Source organism: Chiroxiphia lanceolata, chromosome 2 (assembly GCF_009829145.1).
Source record: "Chiroxiphia lanceolata isolate bChiLan1 chromosome 2, bChiLan1.pri, whole genome shotgun sequence".
Taxonomy (NCBI): Eukaryota; Metazoa; Chordata; class Aves; order Passeriformes; family Pipridae; genus Chiroxiphia; species Chiroxiphia lanceolata.
Genome location: NC_045638.1, coordinates 50,703,397 through 50,721,917, shown reverse-complemented (window position 1 = coordinate 50,721,917; position 18,521 = coordinate 50,703,397). Strand labels below are relative to the sequence as shown.

The 18,521-nt window shown below is 36.8% G+C and overlaps 1 protein-coding gene across 4 annotated transcripts in view; it reads left to right on the top strand.

The window, feature by feature from the left end:
- Positions 1-10,371: 10,371 nt before the first annotated feature.
- Positions 10,372-18,521, top strand: part of SCEL (sciellin) — a 47,836-nt gene continuing 39,686 nt past the window's right edge. The window contains exons 1-2 of one of the 4 annotated variants that reach the window (XM_032680790.1): positions 10,372-10,653; positions 16,510-16,585. In XM_032680790.1, the coding sequence (XP_032536681.1) occupies positions 16,543-16,585 (43 nt within the window). In that variant the 5' untranslated portion in view covers positions 10,372-10,653; positions 16,510-16,542. The remainder of the gene's footprint in view (positions 10,654-16,509; positions 16,586-18,521) is intronic. The other 3 variants (XM_032680791.1, XM_032680788.1, XM_032680792.1) reach the window with 3 other exon arrangements.

The window sequence follows — 18,521 nt, the reverse complement described above, 5'->3', positions numbered from 1 at the left end:
ATTTAGAGGTAGAGCCTAGCTTTTGATGTAGCCTAGCTTTTTGGCTAAATAGGGCCTGGATGGAAAGCCTTGCCTAGTTCTGAGGAAAAAAATGTTTGAAAATAGCTGTCACCAGTTTGGCTTTTCCTTCATGAGTAGAGTTCAAATTATTTGCTAAAAAATTAATTGGCATTTAGCTCTCTCAGGCTAATAGTCTGCATGAGGATCCAGAGCAGCCTGCTCTTGAAATTATTGGGTTCTTCACATTATGCTCTTAAAGCACTGTGGCAAGATCTGGAGCCTGAGGAACTTACTTGGGCCTCTGTGATTAAATCTAGATAATTATAATCATTCTATTCTGACTCTTTCCCTTGTAATCTCACCCAAATTATTTAGAAATCATCCCATTCCAAAGTGCAGCCTTGTTTTGTTTCACTTAACAACAGCAACAAAAACAAATGAAAAAACCCACAGCTCAATTCTTTGTGTACTGAACATTAAAACTCATGTAAAAGATTTTTTTCTGCCAACATTCTTTCCAAAGACTCATAGTTTGGAAAACAATTATTAGAGAATATAATTTACCAAAATAAAAGAAGGAGAAGTTGATATTTAAAGTGCACTAACTTCCACACATTGTAAAAGTCTATTGGCCAGTTTATATCAAAGGACAAGTATTTTGTAAAGGTAAGAAGAGAGCTCAGCTGCTTCTTGCTTCTCAGCTCATAAAGCCCTACTTGCAAATTTGTTAATTTAGGAAATGTATTCTCCTTCTTTCACATACTTTGTGATTGAAATCTGTACCTCAAATTTAGTCCTTGGAAGATGCTTGGAAATGCTACTAAACCCTCTACTTCTGTGGATAAGGGAGGACAAAAAGACAGCTGAATTCTCCAGAGAAGCTGTGAGGGGAATGTGGAGGGAAGATGACATTTCTGTAACACCATTTTCAATTTTACTCCTGCAGATTACCCATTTCAACATATCATAAATCTGCCTCGCTAATTTTTCCTGTTATTTGAACAGGTGAGCAATTTTATTGGTTTGCAAAGGTATTTATGAGTAAAAAGGTCTTAAACATGTGCTAACAAAGTAAAGTTCTCTCCATGTTTACATATATACATCTCCACATTTGTCATGTAACTAGAGAAGAAAATTCTGAAGAAATTAAGATGACAATGCTGAATGACTCTCAGCTGAGCTGAATGACAACTCCATCACTAAGGAGTGATGAAGTTTTTTTGGCTTATTTTTGTCTGAAACATCAACATTCTGAAAAAAAAAGGTATAACCTTGATTGTACTGCTAATTGTTTACTGTTAATCAAAAAATTATGAAATAATTTTAATGCAATGTTAGTTATGTGCCTTATACAAATTTTGACCCCAAAGGTCTACCTAGCCCAATGTTCTGTCTCCAACAGTTGCCAAAAGCAAATGCTCAGGAAAGAGAGGAAGCATCCAAATTGCATTCCCTAAGTGCCCTTACAGTCGATCAATTTGTTTGTCAGGGACTTTCTTAGCCCAGCGCAGTTTCTGTTTATTTAGTAAGCATCAGTGCATTTCTCTTCCACAAGCTTGTCTTGTGTCTCATTGAACTGTTTTATGTATGGGCATACACACATGCATATATAAGTATTTATGTACATGCATGCATACACACACGAGAGCACAAGTACAGATACATACAATATAAATAAACTGTTGCATTTCATAAACTATTGGAAACACATCTTCCTGCAGCAAGGACAGCTTACATAATACTGTAGGAATAAACATTTCCATTTTCTTTTTTCTTTTTCTTTTTCTTTTTCTTTTCTCTTTTTCTTTTTCTTTTTCTTTTTCTTTTTTTTCTTTTTCTTTTTTTCTTTTTTCTTTTTTTCTTTTCTTTTTCTTTTTCTTTTTCTTTTTTTCTTTTTCTTTTTTTTTCTTTTCTTTTTTCTTTTTCTTTTTTTTTTCTTTTTCTTTTTTTCTTTTTCCTTTTTTTTTCTCTTTTTTTTTTTTCTTTTTCTTTTCTTTTTTTTTTTTTCTTTTTTTTTCTTTTTCTTTTTTTTTTTTTTTCTTTTTTTTTCTTTTTTTATTTTTCTCTTTTTTTTCTTTTTATTTTTCTTTTTTTTTTTCCTTCTTCTTTTTTTTTGTCTTTTTCTCTTTTTCTTTCTTTTTCTTTCTACGAACTTAATGCTGATGCTCTTGTACTGGGGAGAATTGAAAACACTTCTCATACTGTTTGTGATGTTTTTACAACCACTTATCTCCTTCACCACACTAAAAGAATCTTAGCTGAGGCATTTTTTCCTGTGTGGAGAAGAATTTTGTATCTTCCATCATCTTTTGTGTTCCTTCTCTGAACCTTTCTAAGTTCAACGTCCATCCCTTTTGATTCCCATTTTTTGCCTTTGTCATATTTCTGCAGTATGGTTGTGGAACCACATTTTCCAAGAACTCTTCGACATAAGCTCTTTTGTGCTAACTGTACCACCAGCCAGCATCTTTCAGGAACAGGAAAAACCCTACCTTTCTTCCATGCTCATATTCAGCTTTGATGTGGTGGAGAACACGATCACAATCTGTAAGATTTGGCTAGCATGTATAGCAGTTATGTGTGCTGATAACCATATGATGCATCTGTCAAGATTTCATTAACTAGGTGGGATATTGGTTCATTGGGGTTTTTGACTGGTATAAAATTTCCATATAAGTTTTTCAAATCACAGTCAGTTCTCAGTCAACTAATTTGAGCCAAATTATAAAGAAAGAATGACCAGAGAAAATGGTGCTTAGTCCTATCAGATAATCCCGCACAATATCCAATTATCCACATAATCTCCCAGCAAGGAGAGGAAACCCAGTCTATCAGATGACTGTAATGTGAAGTTCCTCACACGGATATCATTCTATGGGGCAGATACCTCTCCCTATCTGCACCAACAAAAAGAACAGCCTGGGGAGTTGTCTCCCGTGTATTTACAATGCCTCTGACCAATTCATGCTATAAGAAATTTCAGATAGGGAGCAAGAAAAAAATTCTTTCCCTTTAGCTTCACCTCCTCTAACATGTTTTAAAAACATATCTTCCCTGAGATCAGCACAGTTGGTTCTTTCCCAGAGCTCTGTCAGAGAACATTTTTAGGTGATAGAGATGTTACAAAATCTTTTTTCTATTTTTAATGAAAAAACATCTAATCATAATTCTCACACTCCCTCTACTGATTTTAATTTCTTTACCCTCCCTATGAATATTCTTTGTTAATTCAGATATGTAACAAATTAACAAATAAGCTATTTATCAATAACATAAGCTACAAACTGGTTACAGCCATTCATCTGGTACCACACAGATGTCATTTGACTTTGCTAGATTTTCAGCACAGTTTTCCTTAAATACTGATTTTATCAGTAATCTGTGTTCTTTAGCTAAGACAGTAATGGCAGTGGTGTAAGATCAAGATACTCAAGTTTAGCATGCTATGGACCAGACTTTCAGGGATTTCTGCAAGGTATTTCACTTATTTGCAGAGTAAAGAGCTATTCAAGTTGCAGGAAAATCAGGCCCACTAACACCGTAGACTGTATGTCTATGAAATGTGTTGACACCTGCTATGAATAGAAGACACTGCTCAAGCATTTTCTGTGGCAACTAGAAAACATCAAAAGGTTTAGACATTTTGCATTCTATTTATAGAATTTTTTCTTCCTTCTTTAGTTTATGAACTTTGCCACACCTTTTGGGAGAACGATGAGCTGCAAACATCTGCATTGTGACTAAGGTTTTCTTAGCATTTAAAAATGCACATGAAAAAGCTCTGACAGTGCTCCTTCCGTACTCATAAAGGTGTGGTTTAAAAGGATTGCATGCCTTACTTTAACCTGCTGAAAGGTCTTCCCCAGGAACAGCAACTTGAAACAGCTATAGGAAAGTAGGCTGGGCTGGCAAAAATTAATCAATAAAACAGCATTATCCCTGGTGCATTATGGTATTTCGTATCAGTATTAGTGAAATGTTGTACTCACTTTAGCATAGCATAATCTAGTGAAAGTGTCTTTAGGTTCTCCCGCCCCTGCACAACAGCATGTTGCTACATGATATTATAAAAATACTCTTATATCTAGCTATTTTCACCCAAGTGATAAAATGCTGGTAAATTACAACATAAAAAGAATAAAGAGAATTCCATACATAATATCTCAATACTCATTTAGACAGTGGTGAGACCGATATCTGTGTGCCATAGTAAAAGAGCTGTAGCGTTATTCTCTCTCCAGTGAATATTTAACTTTCAGGAGTAGAAAAACTGTGGTGATTATATTCCCTCAAACAAAAATAGTAACTCAGTGGTAAGGTATCTGCTGGCAAAATGGGCTGCTATCAAAGGAGGAATGATTTGAACTTGGGTTTAGTCATAGGCTAAGTGATTTCCAGTTGGTAAGCTCTTGCTTCCTTGTCCTGATCTTTTAAAGAGTTAAGCATGTGTAATGAGTTAAAGAGCACAGTTGTCTATCTCAAACACTGTCAAGGCCACAGAAGGAACTTGCCATAAGATACCACCACCGTGAAAGCTTGGAGGAGTACAGAAGGGAGGAATTTGTGATGGGAAAGCCCTAATTCCAGGCCTGGCAGAGGTCAGGTGTGGTTAGCACATCCTGGTTAATGCATCCAGACAAAAAGTCCCACCATGGCAAACTGTGTGGAAAGTCACTGGCCAAACAAAGATCACCCCAAGTTATGGGATACATAGCATCCGTGACCACCGACAACCACGGAAGACCCCCTGAATACACCTCTGTGGATACCCAGAACCTGGACTATATAAAGGTGGTACTGTTGTCCGGGTGTTAGGAAGATAAATTACTTGTCTCTAGAACTTACTGAAGTTTAGGGTTTGACATGCTTCAATGATCTCAGACCTAGGGAGAGGTTAAAAAACCTTGGGAAGAAGGATGTACCACTGATAACGGACACAAAGAATGCAGAATTTACAGAACACAAGGACATTTGGCAGAACTCCCCAGATAAGGAAGAAACTAATAAAACCAACTCAGCAACTGTGCTGAATCAGCTCAGAGCGGGTAAAAGGTAGTTCTGGCAGGGCAAGATTGCGAACTCCAACTCACAGCCCTCTGACACAAGAAACCCACTGACTCAAAAGAAGAGAAAGACTGAGCATGCAGACTAATTAACATTAGAGGCAAGGGAATCATTTAACCAATAGAAGATAGAATACTAGTTATTAAGAGAACTATGTAACTTGTACCCAATGAGCATCAATTCCCTTATTTACTAAGTTGTATAAACAGTGAAAAGTTTTGAAAAATCCTGAGACCCCCACCACCAAGAAGAAGGACCAAGAGAACACCACTGGGTCCAGGAGTGGTGACTATCTTCTATTTGATCTCTCTCCCTCCCTCCTCTCTCTTTCTCTCTCTTTCTCCCCTCCCTCTTCTCCCTTTTCTACTTCTTTCTATCTCTCTACCTCACATTCATTGTAAAATAAAATCTATGCTGTAGACCTGGGCATATGGTCTCATTTGCAGAGAGATAAGAGGCAAAGGCACCTCTGACTAATAGGATAGTAACAGCATGTTTGGAGATGAGCCTTGCATGTGGATTAGGCTGAAGAATTCTAATTTTTGAGCATGAAGGAAAGAACAAAGTTGTTACAAAGCATCCCAGGCACCTGGCTCTGCCAGTAGTTGCCCTTTGCAAGGTATCTCAGGACTTTGAACCTTTAAAACCTAAAAATCTTAGTATGATCTAGGATGCTTACGGTGAAAGGGTCTTTCCATCTCACATCAGATCATAGTATTTTTACTTCGAGATGTTCTTCTAGGAGCAAGAGAACCAATCTTCATGGAAAGTTACAGAAATCTCATGGCGTCTAATGATAGAATGACTTGCCCATTGGAAAAAATCATACTCCTTATTTCTCCCCTCCTCTGTGTTGCTGTCATGAGTGCTACTGGGATTCATACGGCCATTTCTAGTCTGGTTCTGAGTCACACTTACCTCTTGGTAAGGTGTACCCATAGGCAATACGTTCCCTTGGTTAATTATTTTGACCAGGGTGAAAATACCTCTGTACAGAGGTATCACAGGTCCCAGGCATCAGCTTATTTTATGTAGGGCTGGACTGGGAATTTAGGGAGCAGACCTCATGTTAGTCACCTTCAAGAGGAAGGTCACCCTAGGCAAGAGCATAATTTCTTTTTCTATTTGCTGCCCTGGGTTCTTTTTTTCTATAAGTGACCCTTGCCATTTTGACTTAACCTGTTAGAACTGCTGCTTATATGTATAGATCTTAGATCAACCCTGAGCATGAAAAATGTGCAGGTGGCACGGATGTGCAACCTACTTCCCAGATAAGGTTACATTAACCAGCCATGTCTGCCTGCTAAATGCTGCCTTGCAGCTGGCCATCATCCACTGCCGTCATTTAGCCATATGTTTCGGAGTGTTTAGTTTTAGTCATCTTGTGTCATGAGTTATATCAAATACAATTAACTTTTGAAAAATCAGGTCCAGTGAGTACGACCATACTAGTTAAATAATTAAGAATAGGATCTGGGCTTGAGAAATATTCTCTGTTTGTCCATACTATTATCGTGCACACTCCTTGACACAGTTTTGTTTCTGCCAATTGGCTATCTCTGAAAAAAGACTTGGGCACAGATCTCTCTAGTACAAGTTCTGGACTGTTTTCAATAAGAGTGTGGATGAGGGCACACAGTTCTTTTTGGAAAGCAAATTTAGTGATACAGGTACAGAACATGCTGTGCCACTTGTCCTCAGGCCAAAGACTGGGCCTTGGTAAGTTTAATTTAATAAGACAAATGTAGCTGCTTTATCTATATCTTGAAAATAAAAAAAAATAATTGAGCAATACTTGCTAGGCTGTCTTCAAATCTTTTGGACACACTAGTTACAATAATAGAATCTTATAACCCAAAACACAGTAGTTAACCAATCCTACTTGGAAAGTCTGAAGTATTAAGGGACTTCTCTTTTGGAGGACTGAGTGTATGAAAAAAATGTATTCAGTAAGTATTCCTCTCCTTTTGGGAGGGAGTCACAGAATCATATTTGTCCAAAAAATTACCCTCTGAATCACTGCTTCATTCCCAGCTCTCTGTTGTGAATCTACATAAAAGCTCAATAGAGCTAGGCTACATGATGATATTTTCCTTATGCTATCTTTTAATCTTAGTAAGGATGTGGAGGTAGGACACTATTTTGCAATACGTTTTGTACTGAAAATGGAAATTCAGCAAAAACTGACAAGAAAGTCATGTAGAGAAAAATGTTATTTTACTAGCAATCAAGGGACAGACTTTGTAGAAAGTGTATAAGCTAAAGCTAAGAACACTGAACACAACCATCTTGTTCAGAAAACTATGAGAATTTAGAAATGTAATAATGTATTGCCACTGTAGGGTGCTATAAGCATTTGACTTTAATAATACTGAATAAACCATTTAAATCTAAATTATGGCATTTCTGAACTCCTTAGGTTCAGTTTTCTGCCAGTGTACTCTACTTTAAAATAAGACAACATCCCCCACTGGCAGCTTCTTAGAGGCCTTGTAAGGAATCAGTGGATGACAATAAGCCTCCACTGTTGATGAGGTATTTAAATGAGTCTGCTCGAAATGTCCTCCAAATGTGTGCTAGAAATCTAAGCAAAAGAGATAGTGCCCTCTGATTACTAATCAGTAATATGTCCCTATTGCTTGTTAATAATAATTATAAAGAAGTTTTAATGTAGGAAGGAATTCTAAGACATTTCTTGCTTTCTCTTATAAATCATGTCAGGTTAAATCAAGCTATCAGAATTATTTTGGTGGAGTTATATACTGCTAAGCTAGGACGTGGCCATTTATGTTTGTATCAATTTTTCAGAGACTCCCTCTTTTTTTTCTTGAGAGAATAGTAAACAAAAGCAGGTATTTACCTAACTTCCAGCCTATAGGTTACTGATAGGTAGATATGAACAAGTTACTTGTCAGCTCCAAAGCACCTTACTGGTTGAACTAAAAAAGATCCAAAATCCTTCAAATCGGATAAATCAATAGTAGAACGCAGCCCAATGCAATGACCAGGTAAATTGTATCTTGATAAAAGTCATTGATTAAAAGCATTGGTTGTCAGTACAGAGGCACATATATATATATATGTATGTATATATACGTATACACACATGCTACTATTCTTGCATTGCTCTTTTTGACACTATGGAAAAATGTGTGTCTAGAATACTGTCTGTTTGTGCTTCAACTTGGCTACTTTCTTGAGAGTGAAAAAACTAAAAGAAAACTGAAACCTGAACGCAGAACAGTTCAAGCAATCTGGGAATGGCTGTATTTGTGATTGATTTCATTTGTTTTACTGAGATCTAGAGGAAATGTTTGAGTTCCTCTCAATTCCTGAAACCTGAATTTCTTTAGAGTATGCAAAGTTTATTAATGGCAAATAGTTACGAGTCATTTTTACTGCATGTTATGCTGAAAATGTTCAATTCCTGATACAGGGCACTGCATCATGTATTCTTTATTCATCAGGAATAATACTTGTATGTGGTTATCATACAGAAAATGAGACAGAATGTTTAGCAGTGAGTTAAATTTACTTTAGTCAAAAAAAAAAAACAACTTGATTTTTTTTTTCCATCTTTGAAATAGTAAGTAATCAGCACAGCTAACATCAAAAATTCACCATGCGTTGAATATCCTGGTTGTTGCACATCAGTCAGTAAAAGAGAGCTGGCCCACTTTATTCTTAAGCTAAGGTCAGTACCATTGTTGGAATTTCTTATATTGTATGCATTTTCCTGTAGATTGCCTATTCTTTCACACCAGATGCCAAAGACTTAGCAAGGACTGCCTTAGAAGAACCCTTGGGCTTATTTTGTGTAGCAGAACTGGCTTGCTCTGTCCCATAATTTCTTCTCTGTGTTCAAAGGCCATAAATACAGGAAAATATCAATTTAATTTCTCCAGACTGTATTGTTTGCATCTCTATGTGTGTTTCTCAAACATTTTGGCTAAAGAAGGCAGTGCTGTGAGACAGGTTAAGTTTATCTCTGATTTACAAGCACAACTTGTCTGGCTAATGTAAAATGATAACAAATTCATATCATGTAGCACCTGGATTATGAAAAAAAAATGTTTCAAAACAAAAAGATATTCCTAGTCTCAGGTGTTGTTACTGTAAATCAAAGTTAGACATCCATTTCAAATTAAAGGGTATATATTTTTTTAAGTTAATTCCCATTTAATGCTAAATGTGCATTTCTTACAAGGAAAGACATCTGTTTCATTTGGGAGGCAACTATAAAATCTCAGTATGTCCCTAAAGAGATATATTCACAAAAATTTCTTCATGATTGCAAAAAGGTGAACATTCCAGGACCGCTTAAAGTATTTTTAACTTTCAGAAACGCCAAAGTTGAAATATACAAAGTTCAGAAATGTTTACTTCCTTGTATTCATTAACTCTGATACTTGTGGTAGTTAGTAGTTTATACTTGGTATTTTCTTGTCTGCTGCACTGCTTCATCAGCTCTATTTCATCAGATATAACTAATGTTTAGACAATAACTTCACCCTCCTAAATACCAAGCCTACGAAGAGGTAAAACATCAACAAAAATAAGGACTAATAATAAATGAATTCATGACAGAGTTTCATTTGTTTTTGAGGCGTTCAAAGAAGTTCCTAACTTTTACAGAAGATAATAGGACTAAAGGTTGCCCAGTATCTTGCTAAATGATCTGCCACATATTTCATTACAAAAATTCCCCAAATATAAAAGAAGCATGAACCTGTATTAGCTACATTAAAACCAGCCTCTGTATCTTAAACAGAAGTATGGAGTTGTATATAGTATTTCTATAAGAAAATTATTGATTCTATACTACTGTATTTACTAATAGTAAGGCAGTTCTTAGTCTACAAACTTATTTGCAGTCATTTTAAAGAGAGAAAAAAAAATAAGCGAAGGTAAGCTCTTCTCTCCTTTCTGTTTGTTGCTGGCTGTACCGCAGGAGAATGCAAACGTACACAGATAAGAGAGTCTTGCAACAAGATCTCATGGGAGGGATTTCCCCCCAGATCTTTTTGCCTCTGCCCACGTACTCAAACAGTGCAAGTATGCTGTGCAGATCAGATTCTAGTGTGTGTTCCCCATGTAACACTTATCCAGAATTTTTCTTTGGTGAAATATAGTGTTCCTTCATGTTCACCTGTGTAAATACCTGAAACCCTGTAGCTGAGAGGCAGCCCTACAGCTCTGCAACGTATATGTGGAAAATCAAAATGACTATAGCATATTTTTCCAAATGGTAATCACTTGGTTTTCTGTTTCAAGGTCTGTTAAAGCAGTTCATTCCGTGAAACCCAGCCCTACTGCACTTGAAAAGCACAGCAAGCACAGAAGCGTAACAACTCACCCATACTTTTAATTGATCTGGTATTTCTACAAGGTGCCACCCTTTTCCACACCTCCTACCTCCTCCTTAAGTGACTCAGCCTCTGAAGGAGAAATCTCTTGAGTTTTCAGACAGCTGGATGGGGAACGACAATTCAGCTCTCTGTCTGCTTTGACTGTGCCTCACTTCCAGCTGTCTCCAGGTTGACTAACCACACTGAGCCACGCTAGGACACTAACTTCTACCATACCTAGGTAAGGATGTTTACTCTTCTGGCTTTATATAACATGTATGGAAAGTCCTACATTTTCAGATGTTCTGTGACTTCCTAGTGTCCAATTCAGGATCCCACTTCAGAGAATCTGATTTTCAAGAAGTGTGGAGAACTTGCCTATGAAAATCCAGGTCTAGAAGTTTTACAGTTTAGGTGCTCGGATTTCCCAGATCTTTCTGACTTCTCCTGGCTCTACGATCTCAATTACTTCATTATTTATGTTATATTGCTAATTGCATTTTATTCTAGTGCTAATTCTCTGATGACAAACTCACTATTCAGACCACTTTCATGAATAGCTATTTAAATGTCAGTTTTGCTCTTTGGCTAATTTTATTTTTGGTTTATTCTTTCTTTGTAATTTTTATCTAAAATTAAAGAGTATTTACTCTTTTCTCCTTTCCTTGAATTTGCTTGAAGTTTACTATTTTGGCAAAAAACAATTAGCAACAGTTTGCTTTCATTTGCACCTTTGCAAAAGAAATAGCATTCTACTTCGATACAATGATTTATCGATACAATTAGCTGAACCCATGTATAGACAGGATGTGTTCTTCACCAAAAATCTAGGAAAATGAATGACATAGTTGAGTAAATAAAATTATTACCTCCTCTTCTACATTCTATTAAAAAAAAAAACCTAAACCACTACATCTAAAGCTGATCATGCATTTCTAATTTGAAAATACATACAGATTTGTGTTCTGACTTTGCAGCTGATTTTAATGACAGTTCCAAAGCTGCTTTCAAAACAGAATCTCCTCCACCCACATCTTGAAAAACCAGTTTTGAGAGCTCTTTCAGCTACAAAGATGAATGATTTCTGTCATACATTCATGTGTTCTCTAGTCCTACCTTGCCCATTCCAACCTTGCTTGTTTTCTCTTTTACACATATATGTTTTTATTTTCTGTGAGAGTTGCTATTAATTCTGTGGCCAAAACTGTAGAGTAAAATAATCATTTAAACCCAATGTATTAATTCCAGAAGTTCACAAATATATTATATGGCTATTGTTCTGATACGTAACTCTTGGGAAAAAAAAATCAATCTAGGAACATAGTTTATTATTCTTTAATGCCTGTAAAATAAATTCAGTTATTTTTAAATGTGATTTCAGCAAAAAGACAAAAAGACTAACTAATGGCAAACAAATAGAATGACCAGTGGCAATTCTGTAGGGAAGAAAGTAGAGAATCAGTTATACATATAGACCTGCACCTCACAGAGTGGACCTTTAATGTTATTTGAAGAGATCATATTCTCATCTGAAATAACACATTTGGATGTATGAAGGATGGCACAGCGTTGACTGGCTCTGGCTGTGATAGTGATTTGCAAAACAACCTTTATCTAGAATCAAGGAACACAAATTCTTACTTGAGTTTATGTATAGGTAGCCAGATTTGATAGCCCAGTCACCCCACTTTGATATCTGAGAGGGGCAATGATGGATGTAGAGAACAGCAAAATTGGTATTGACTTCCAAAGCAGAAAGATTTTACCTCACACACCTATGGATCCCTATCTAGAAGAACAACTATAACGATGTGTCTCCCCAGTGCCTTAGTTTTAAGGCTTGGAGATCTTCATCCTGTATAAAGTCAGAATTACTTTAATCAGTTGCTTGCTCACACTTACTGTACTCAAGAGAAAGGATGGAGAAAATAAAAAATTTGCTGACATGAAAGCTATTAAGTGAAAGCAAGGAAATACTGTTGTGTGTTTCATAACTGTAATTAAGACCAAATGTGCTTTTTTTTTAAAATACCATATTCTCCACAGTCATCTCACATAAAAGAAAGATAAGCCACGTACTATAGAATTAACATTAAGGGTTCAATGGAAAACAAAGCAAATGGAAAAGAAGAGCTGAAGTAAGTCTTCATTTCTAATGGAATAGGTCTAAAATTTTGAGCTCCACTCAAATAAGCTGAATGTTCAGCTTATTTCAGAACAGAATATTTCTTCAAGAAGATGAAATTTTGGTGGCAAGTTTCATATTTGGGATAAACAAAGAAAAAAGTATATACGTCTATTTTCTTTTCCATATGGCAAATATTAGATACTTTTGAAAAGCTGGAACTTGAAGGACATGTAGCAAACAGTAGTCAGCAAGCTGTGGTTGTATAGAGCCACACATATAAGGAACCTGTTAGTTCCAGCTGGTGTTTCATGTGGACACGCCAAACTCATCTGCTTCTTTGCAGTCCAGCCTGCTTTAGCAATGCAGCATGAGAAGTTGGATGTCAGGAAAATTCTGAAACATTTTTGTTTTAAACTGGTTGTTCAGTTACAACTTTTTGTATCACCCAGTTAATTAATAATACTGGGAAGTTTGACATTTTAGGCATTTGCATTTGGCAAAGCTTTATATGAAAAACCTCAGCATAAAAACAAATGTTTTGACTTTTAAGAGAAGAAGGTGTCCCTCTCACATCCCTCCTTCAACATTTACTACGTTGAATTACTTATTATACAGTATATATGCAGTGCTTCTTGTCTCTAAGCTGTGAAAATAAATATTGTTTATTAAAAAAATGCATATAAACAGAATATTTATAAATAAGGTCTTAATCACTGTCTTAGCTAGAAGCCAAAGAACATAGACTAGTTTGTTCCAACTAGTTTGGTCTGATGTGGAAAACATGAATCTTACAGGAGATGCTTGTATCGTTCTTATGTATTTTTTAAATACAACTATGCATATATGTGAAGCCTCATCAAATAGGAAGCTACAGCCAAGAGTAGAAGGGAGGCAAAAGGGATCTGTGAAGGAAGAATGGGTGTGTTCAGACTATCTGAAAACTAGACGATCTAGCTTTCAGAATTTAAGGCAGGCCTGAGGTATTCTGCTGATCAGTCACTGCAGGAGGTGGAAAGGAGATGTAGAAGTGTGAATACAGATATTTGTGATAAAAATAGGATTAGAGACCTGTAACTTCCTTCCAGGTTGAAGGGGCATTTGACTTTCCCTGAAGTTATGCCTGAAGTTTTTTCTGAATTTCTTTGGGATTATATTTGGGTTTCTCAAAAAATTGGTGAGGGTCTGAATCCAGGACTGGCATGTCTTAAAACCATTTGGGAACTGCTCACTGGACTGGCTGGGGCAGTTTTAATTTTCTTTTAAAGTTTCCTGACGCTGTTTTTAAATTCAAATTACACTGGAGCTGCATTCCTGTTTGTTTTTGTTTTGCATTCCAGCTGAGTTGTTTTGCTTCAGTGGTTGAGATCCTATTAAGAATGCCTGAACTAGATTTACTACTATAGTATACTATAGAAACCTATAACTCCTCTTTCTCAGAAGTTAAAAACTTTTTTTTAAATCTGCCTATGGGTTGAAGACAAAATGTTCACTGACCTGTGTGAACAATGTTTCACATCTTTATTAGCCGGAATTTTTAAACTAATGTGATCTTAATATTTTGTCCATTCTCCTTTCCAAATACACAGATACACACAGAGTTCAAAAAATACTTTGATGAGCTGTATCCTGCCTCTTTATGCACGAATCTTTTAATTTCCAAGATCCTAAAATTTAAGTCTTACTCTGATGATTCTTGATTGTCTGTGCTACAGACTGAAGTAGCTTTTAATTTGCATTTTAAATTTTAATGGATCAATCTTTGATATACAACTTGAAAGTTCAGAAGCATGAAGCAAGCCTTGAGGACAATATGGCAGTATTCTGTAGGACTAAAATGCCTAGGTTTAAAATTTCAGAATACCTGGAACATTTTCAGTCCTGACTGTAAAAGGGAGTGTGGCTGGTTTTTATATTCATTTATGTATACTACTTTTGGGTTGGGAGACTAGATAGCAGTTTATTCTGGATGCTGTACACACGTGCAACAGAAATATTGTTTTGCCCTTAAACCATAGTATATGATACTTTCTTGTCAGTTCTGTGAGAAATTTCAGTTTCTATTACAAATATATAGGAAGGAGGGTTTCAGTCTAACATGAAGTCTACATAGAAGTTTCCTGTTATTTTCAGTATTAAATATTTAATTGCAAAATGTGTATTTTAAACAAGATCTTTTAAGTCTTAAAATTATCTCATTTCACTTAATTTTCACAAAAGAAGTCTCCTTTTTCAAAGTTTTACAATTCATTTCCCTTAGCAAATGGCTTTAAATGTACTTACTAGAAAATAAATCCAAATTCCTTCTATACAAACTACTACTTCTTCTTGAGGAGAAGTACTAGTTCTCGTTGCTTACAAAATATTCTGAAATGTCAAACTGCCTATTATCCCAGGACTGACTGACTGCATCAGATGTACAGCTGTTGCTAAGCTGAGAACATAAATAAATCAGAGACCTCTCTACCATCTTGGGACAGTTCAGGAAAATTAATAGTGAGAATGGTCATTATCTAAAACTCATTCTTTAATAACCTACTTGAACAGTTTCTAGGAAATTCAGTGCATATATGTTTTAAACCTTCTTATATAAGTATTTTTAAAAGATATTTTATAACCAATTGCAAAATAAATACGGCTCGCCATAGCCCCGAGCAAATTTTTATTGTGTGGGAATCAGATCCAGCAGTCACATGTTTTCTACATATACTGTGCCAATGCCTGTTTGATACCAACACCTAAACTTAAAAAAAACAAGAATGTGGGTTGGAGCTTTCCAATCAACATGCCAGAATTTTAAACTCCAATGAATATCTGGAATTTCACAACTATGTAAGATACATGTGAACTTTTATACTCAAATATTATTTGCTTTTGCTAGAATCCAAAATCATCTTCTCTTCCCATCCGTAAAGAAAGAGCCACAGGCTCCAGTCTCAATCCACTCTATCTTAGGTGTGGGAGCAATACACTTTACAACTGCAGTAAGAAAAATATAGTAGCTGTGTCACGCAGAGAACTGGGAACGTTTCTGATTTTTAAGGGCTGCTGCTGTCACAAAAACTGTTTTCTAGTGCTTCTGTAAATCTTAGTAGTCTGACAGTGGAATTGGTTGGCAGCTTTCCATCTTAACATTGTTTTCTTGGAAAACACTGCTTTTTGAAAAGGAATCTACTTGCTAAAGAGGGTCAGTTTTGGCCACAGCCTTAAGTTAGTGTCAGCATTGGGGTTTTTTAACTTAGGGGAGAATTTTTTGTCATTGAAATGTCATTATGTTCTGCTTGATGCTTTCTCTAGGAAAGCTGGTATTCACAATCCAGTTTCAAAGGAAAACATGAAATCTTTTGAGTGGTTCAACTCCCAAATAATTGGTTGGGTGGTTTTTTTTGTTGTGGTTTTTTGTTAGGTTTTTTTTTTTTAAATTGGCAGTCTCAGAGGCTCATTTTTTTTAACCTGATTTGAGATAAGGGAAGAAGTCAGTGAATGGAAAACTGTTGCAGAGCAGAACTGTCTCTGTCCTGGCCCCTTGCATTAGCTGCTGATCACTGTTGCTGTTAGACCCATCAGCAGGGCTGGGTGAGCCCACCTGTGCTCCTGGTGCCACTCTGAGCCACTGACTGATACTGTTTTCCCATTAAGCTTATCACCTCACCTCATTCTTCATTACTCAGTGTGGCCCTCTGAAGGCTCTCAGTGTGTTCTCAGGGAAGATGCTCCCAAAAAGGGAAAGGAAGGACGGGCACTGTGAAAGGTAGAGGCACAAGGCAGGAGTACACATAGTCATTACCAGGCAGGGAAAAGCCACCACTGTGCCCCAGATTCGATATGAGCAGGGCTGCAGCCAGCACTAAGCCATTTCACCCTGTCAGACTAAACTTATACAAGGAGGTGGTCGAAGTGGACAACAAACTTGAGCTGGTTTTGGGGCTGATTCCTAATATCTTCTTTTTTTTTTGTCGTGTTTCCTTTTAGATTCCTAGAGAAGGACAACATACCACGGAACAAATGTCAGCTTTCAGTATACAAAAACAGTCTCCAAATCAAAGCGGTAATACCGAGTCTTCTCCATTTTCTGCTCCCAGGGCACTTGGAGGCTGAGGCGTGGCCTTCCTCCTTTCTAAGTATCACCATGCCCATCCCTCAGCTCCCTCACTGGGCACACCGCCACGTTTCAGCAGTGACAGGATGGTTATTAGTCACAGTGCGACCCGCTTCAGATGCCAGACTATTGGTGTTGTGCACAAACTGCTGCTGGCAGGGATTCAGGCCAGAACATCCCACTGAGCAGTGTTGTGTGGTGCAGTGGGGGAGTCAGGTGGTGTGGTGCAAGGTGGTGATTCCCCATGCCAAGGGCTGTGGTTGTTGTGGAAAGCCCACAGGAGCACAGCAGCTGGAAGGGCAGTGGGCAGATTCATTGATCTCAGCACCGCCTCCTTGACTCGCTCAGGGGAAATGAGGAGAAACTGAGGAAAATTAGAACAGGGCAAGGGGAGAGAAAAGCTTTTTAATCATTGTCTGATGGGATTGTTTGTTCCTCTGGAGGGACAAAACTTGAGGAGGGCTGGAGTTTGCTTTCTATGCAGAGAAATGATCAGAGGCAAACTGTAAACATGAGGATATTTTCCATTTTCCTGAAACCTAAAAAATATTTCTGAAGACCGAAAGGTTTTGAAATGCATATGGATCTGGTTTGGGCGGGATGTGCCAGGCCTAAGTACACCAAAATTAGTGCAGCCATGGCAAGGAGCTGCTTGGCTCTATTGTGTTGAGGACATAAACTTTTTACTGTCATATTAAGACAGGGACAAGCTGCATCTGTCTGTAATCATGTGACCTGAACGGTTGTATCAGATCTATGTTTAATTTCTTAGTTGAAGCTCGGGAGAAAATTCATTAGACCAGAAATCAGTACTCTTCAGCAAAGCCAGGGCCTCAGGCAGCAACAAAATGCTTGCAATATTTCTTGACAAGAAAACAGTGTATATCCCTTGGCTACTGCCTTTATAGGAGGTTTCTCAAAATTTTTGCACCAAACAGTTTAAAAAGCCATGATTTCTGTGAAATACAAATGTTTTTTTGGGTAGGTGATAACAGCTTTCTTAAATTGCTATTGGGAAAAGGTCAATATGTCACATACATGGTTAATCTTAATAGTTGGATACTTCTTGATTATATAGAAATGTTTATGTCATGTTCATGTCATTAAGGTTTTTCTTCAAGATTCTGAGGAGGTTATGGCTGACAGCAGAAGAGCACAGATTAAAATGCATTGGAAACAGATCAAAGCATTTTTGGCTAAAACTATTAGAATGAAAAGAATGCTGGAATCATTCCCACCCCTTTAGCTGCCATCAGCTATCCTTACCATGGAGAAATTTTCTCTCTGGAATGCATAAACTTGAGCTCACATTTTTCCTACTTTTGAAAAATTAACTTTTTTTTTTTCCTCCAATACAAATGATTGTACCAAATTAAAAATACCTAAATATTCATGAGAATGGAAACGTATGCATTTTTAGAGCAAACACACTTCATACGATCTTGTTGGCTAATTAAAACTATCTTCATTCTTGCTAGTGACTATGAGACCATGTTATTGTTTAAGCTGGTGAAGGTCCTTCCTCTTTTTGGTTTGCAAGAAGTGTTTATTTTAGCAGATATTCTAATGAACCACTGGAGGTATTCAGACAAGCCTGGGATGCCTTCATTTTTTGAAGTCTTTAAAGTCAGATTTTAACAAATCTTTTAGAGAGAAGAACTAGGTCAATTGGCAGTGAACAGGCTAACGCAGAAATCATGAAGTGAGGATAGAATACTTTTTGTTAATCTACTGTGACTGTTGGCACATTCTTAAAAACAACCCCTTGGATGTCCCTGGTCATTTGTCAAAGGGCTGCATCTATGCTGCTCGAAAAAAGAAAACCAAACCTTGTCATCAAGGCCAAGAAACAGAAGCACATATCTGTGCTATCACAGCTGTGTTT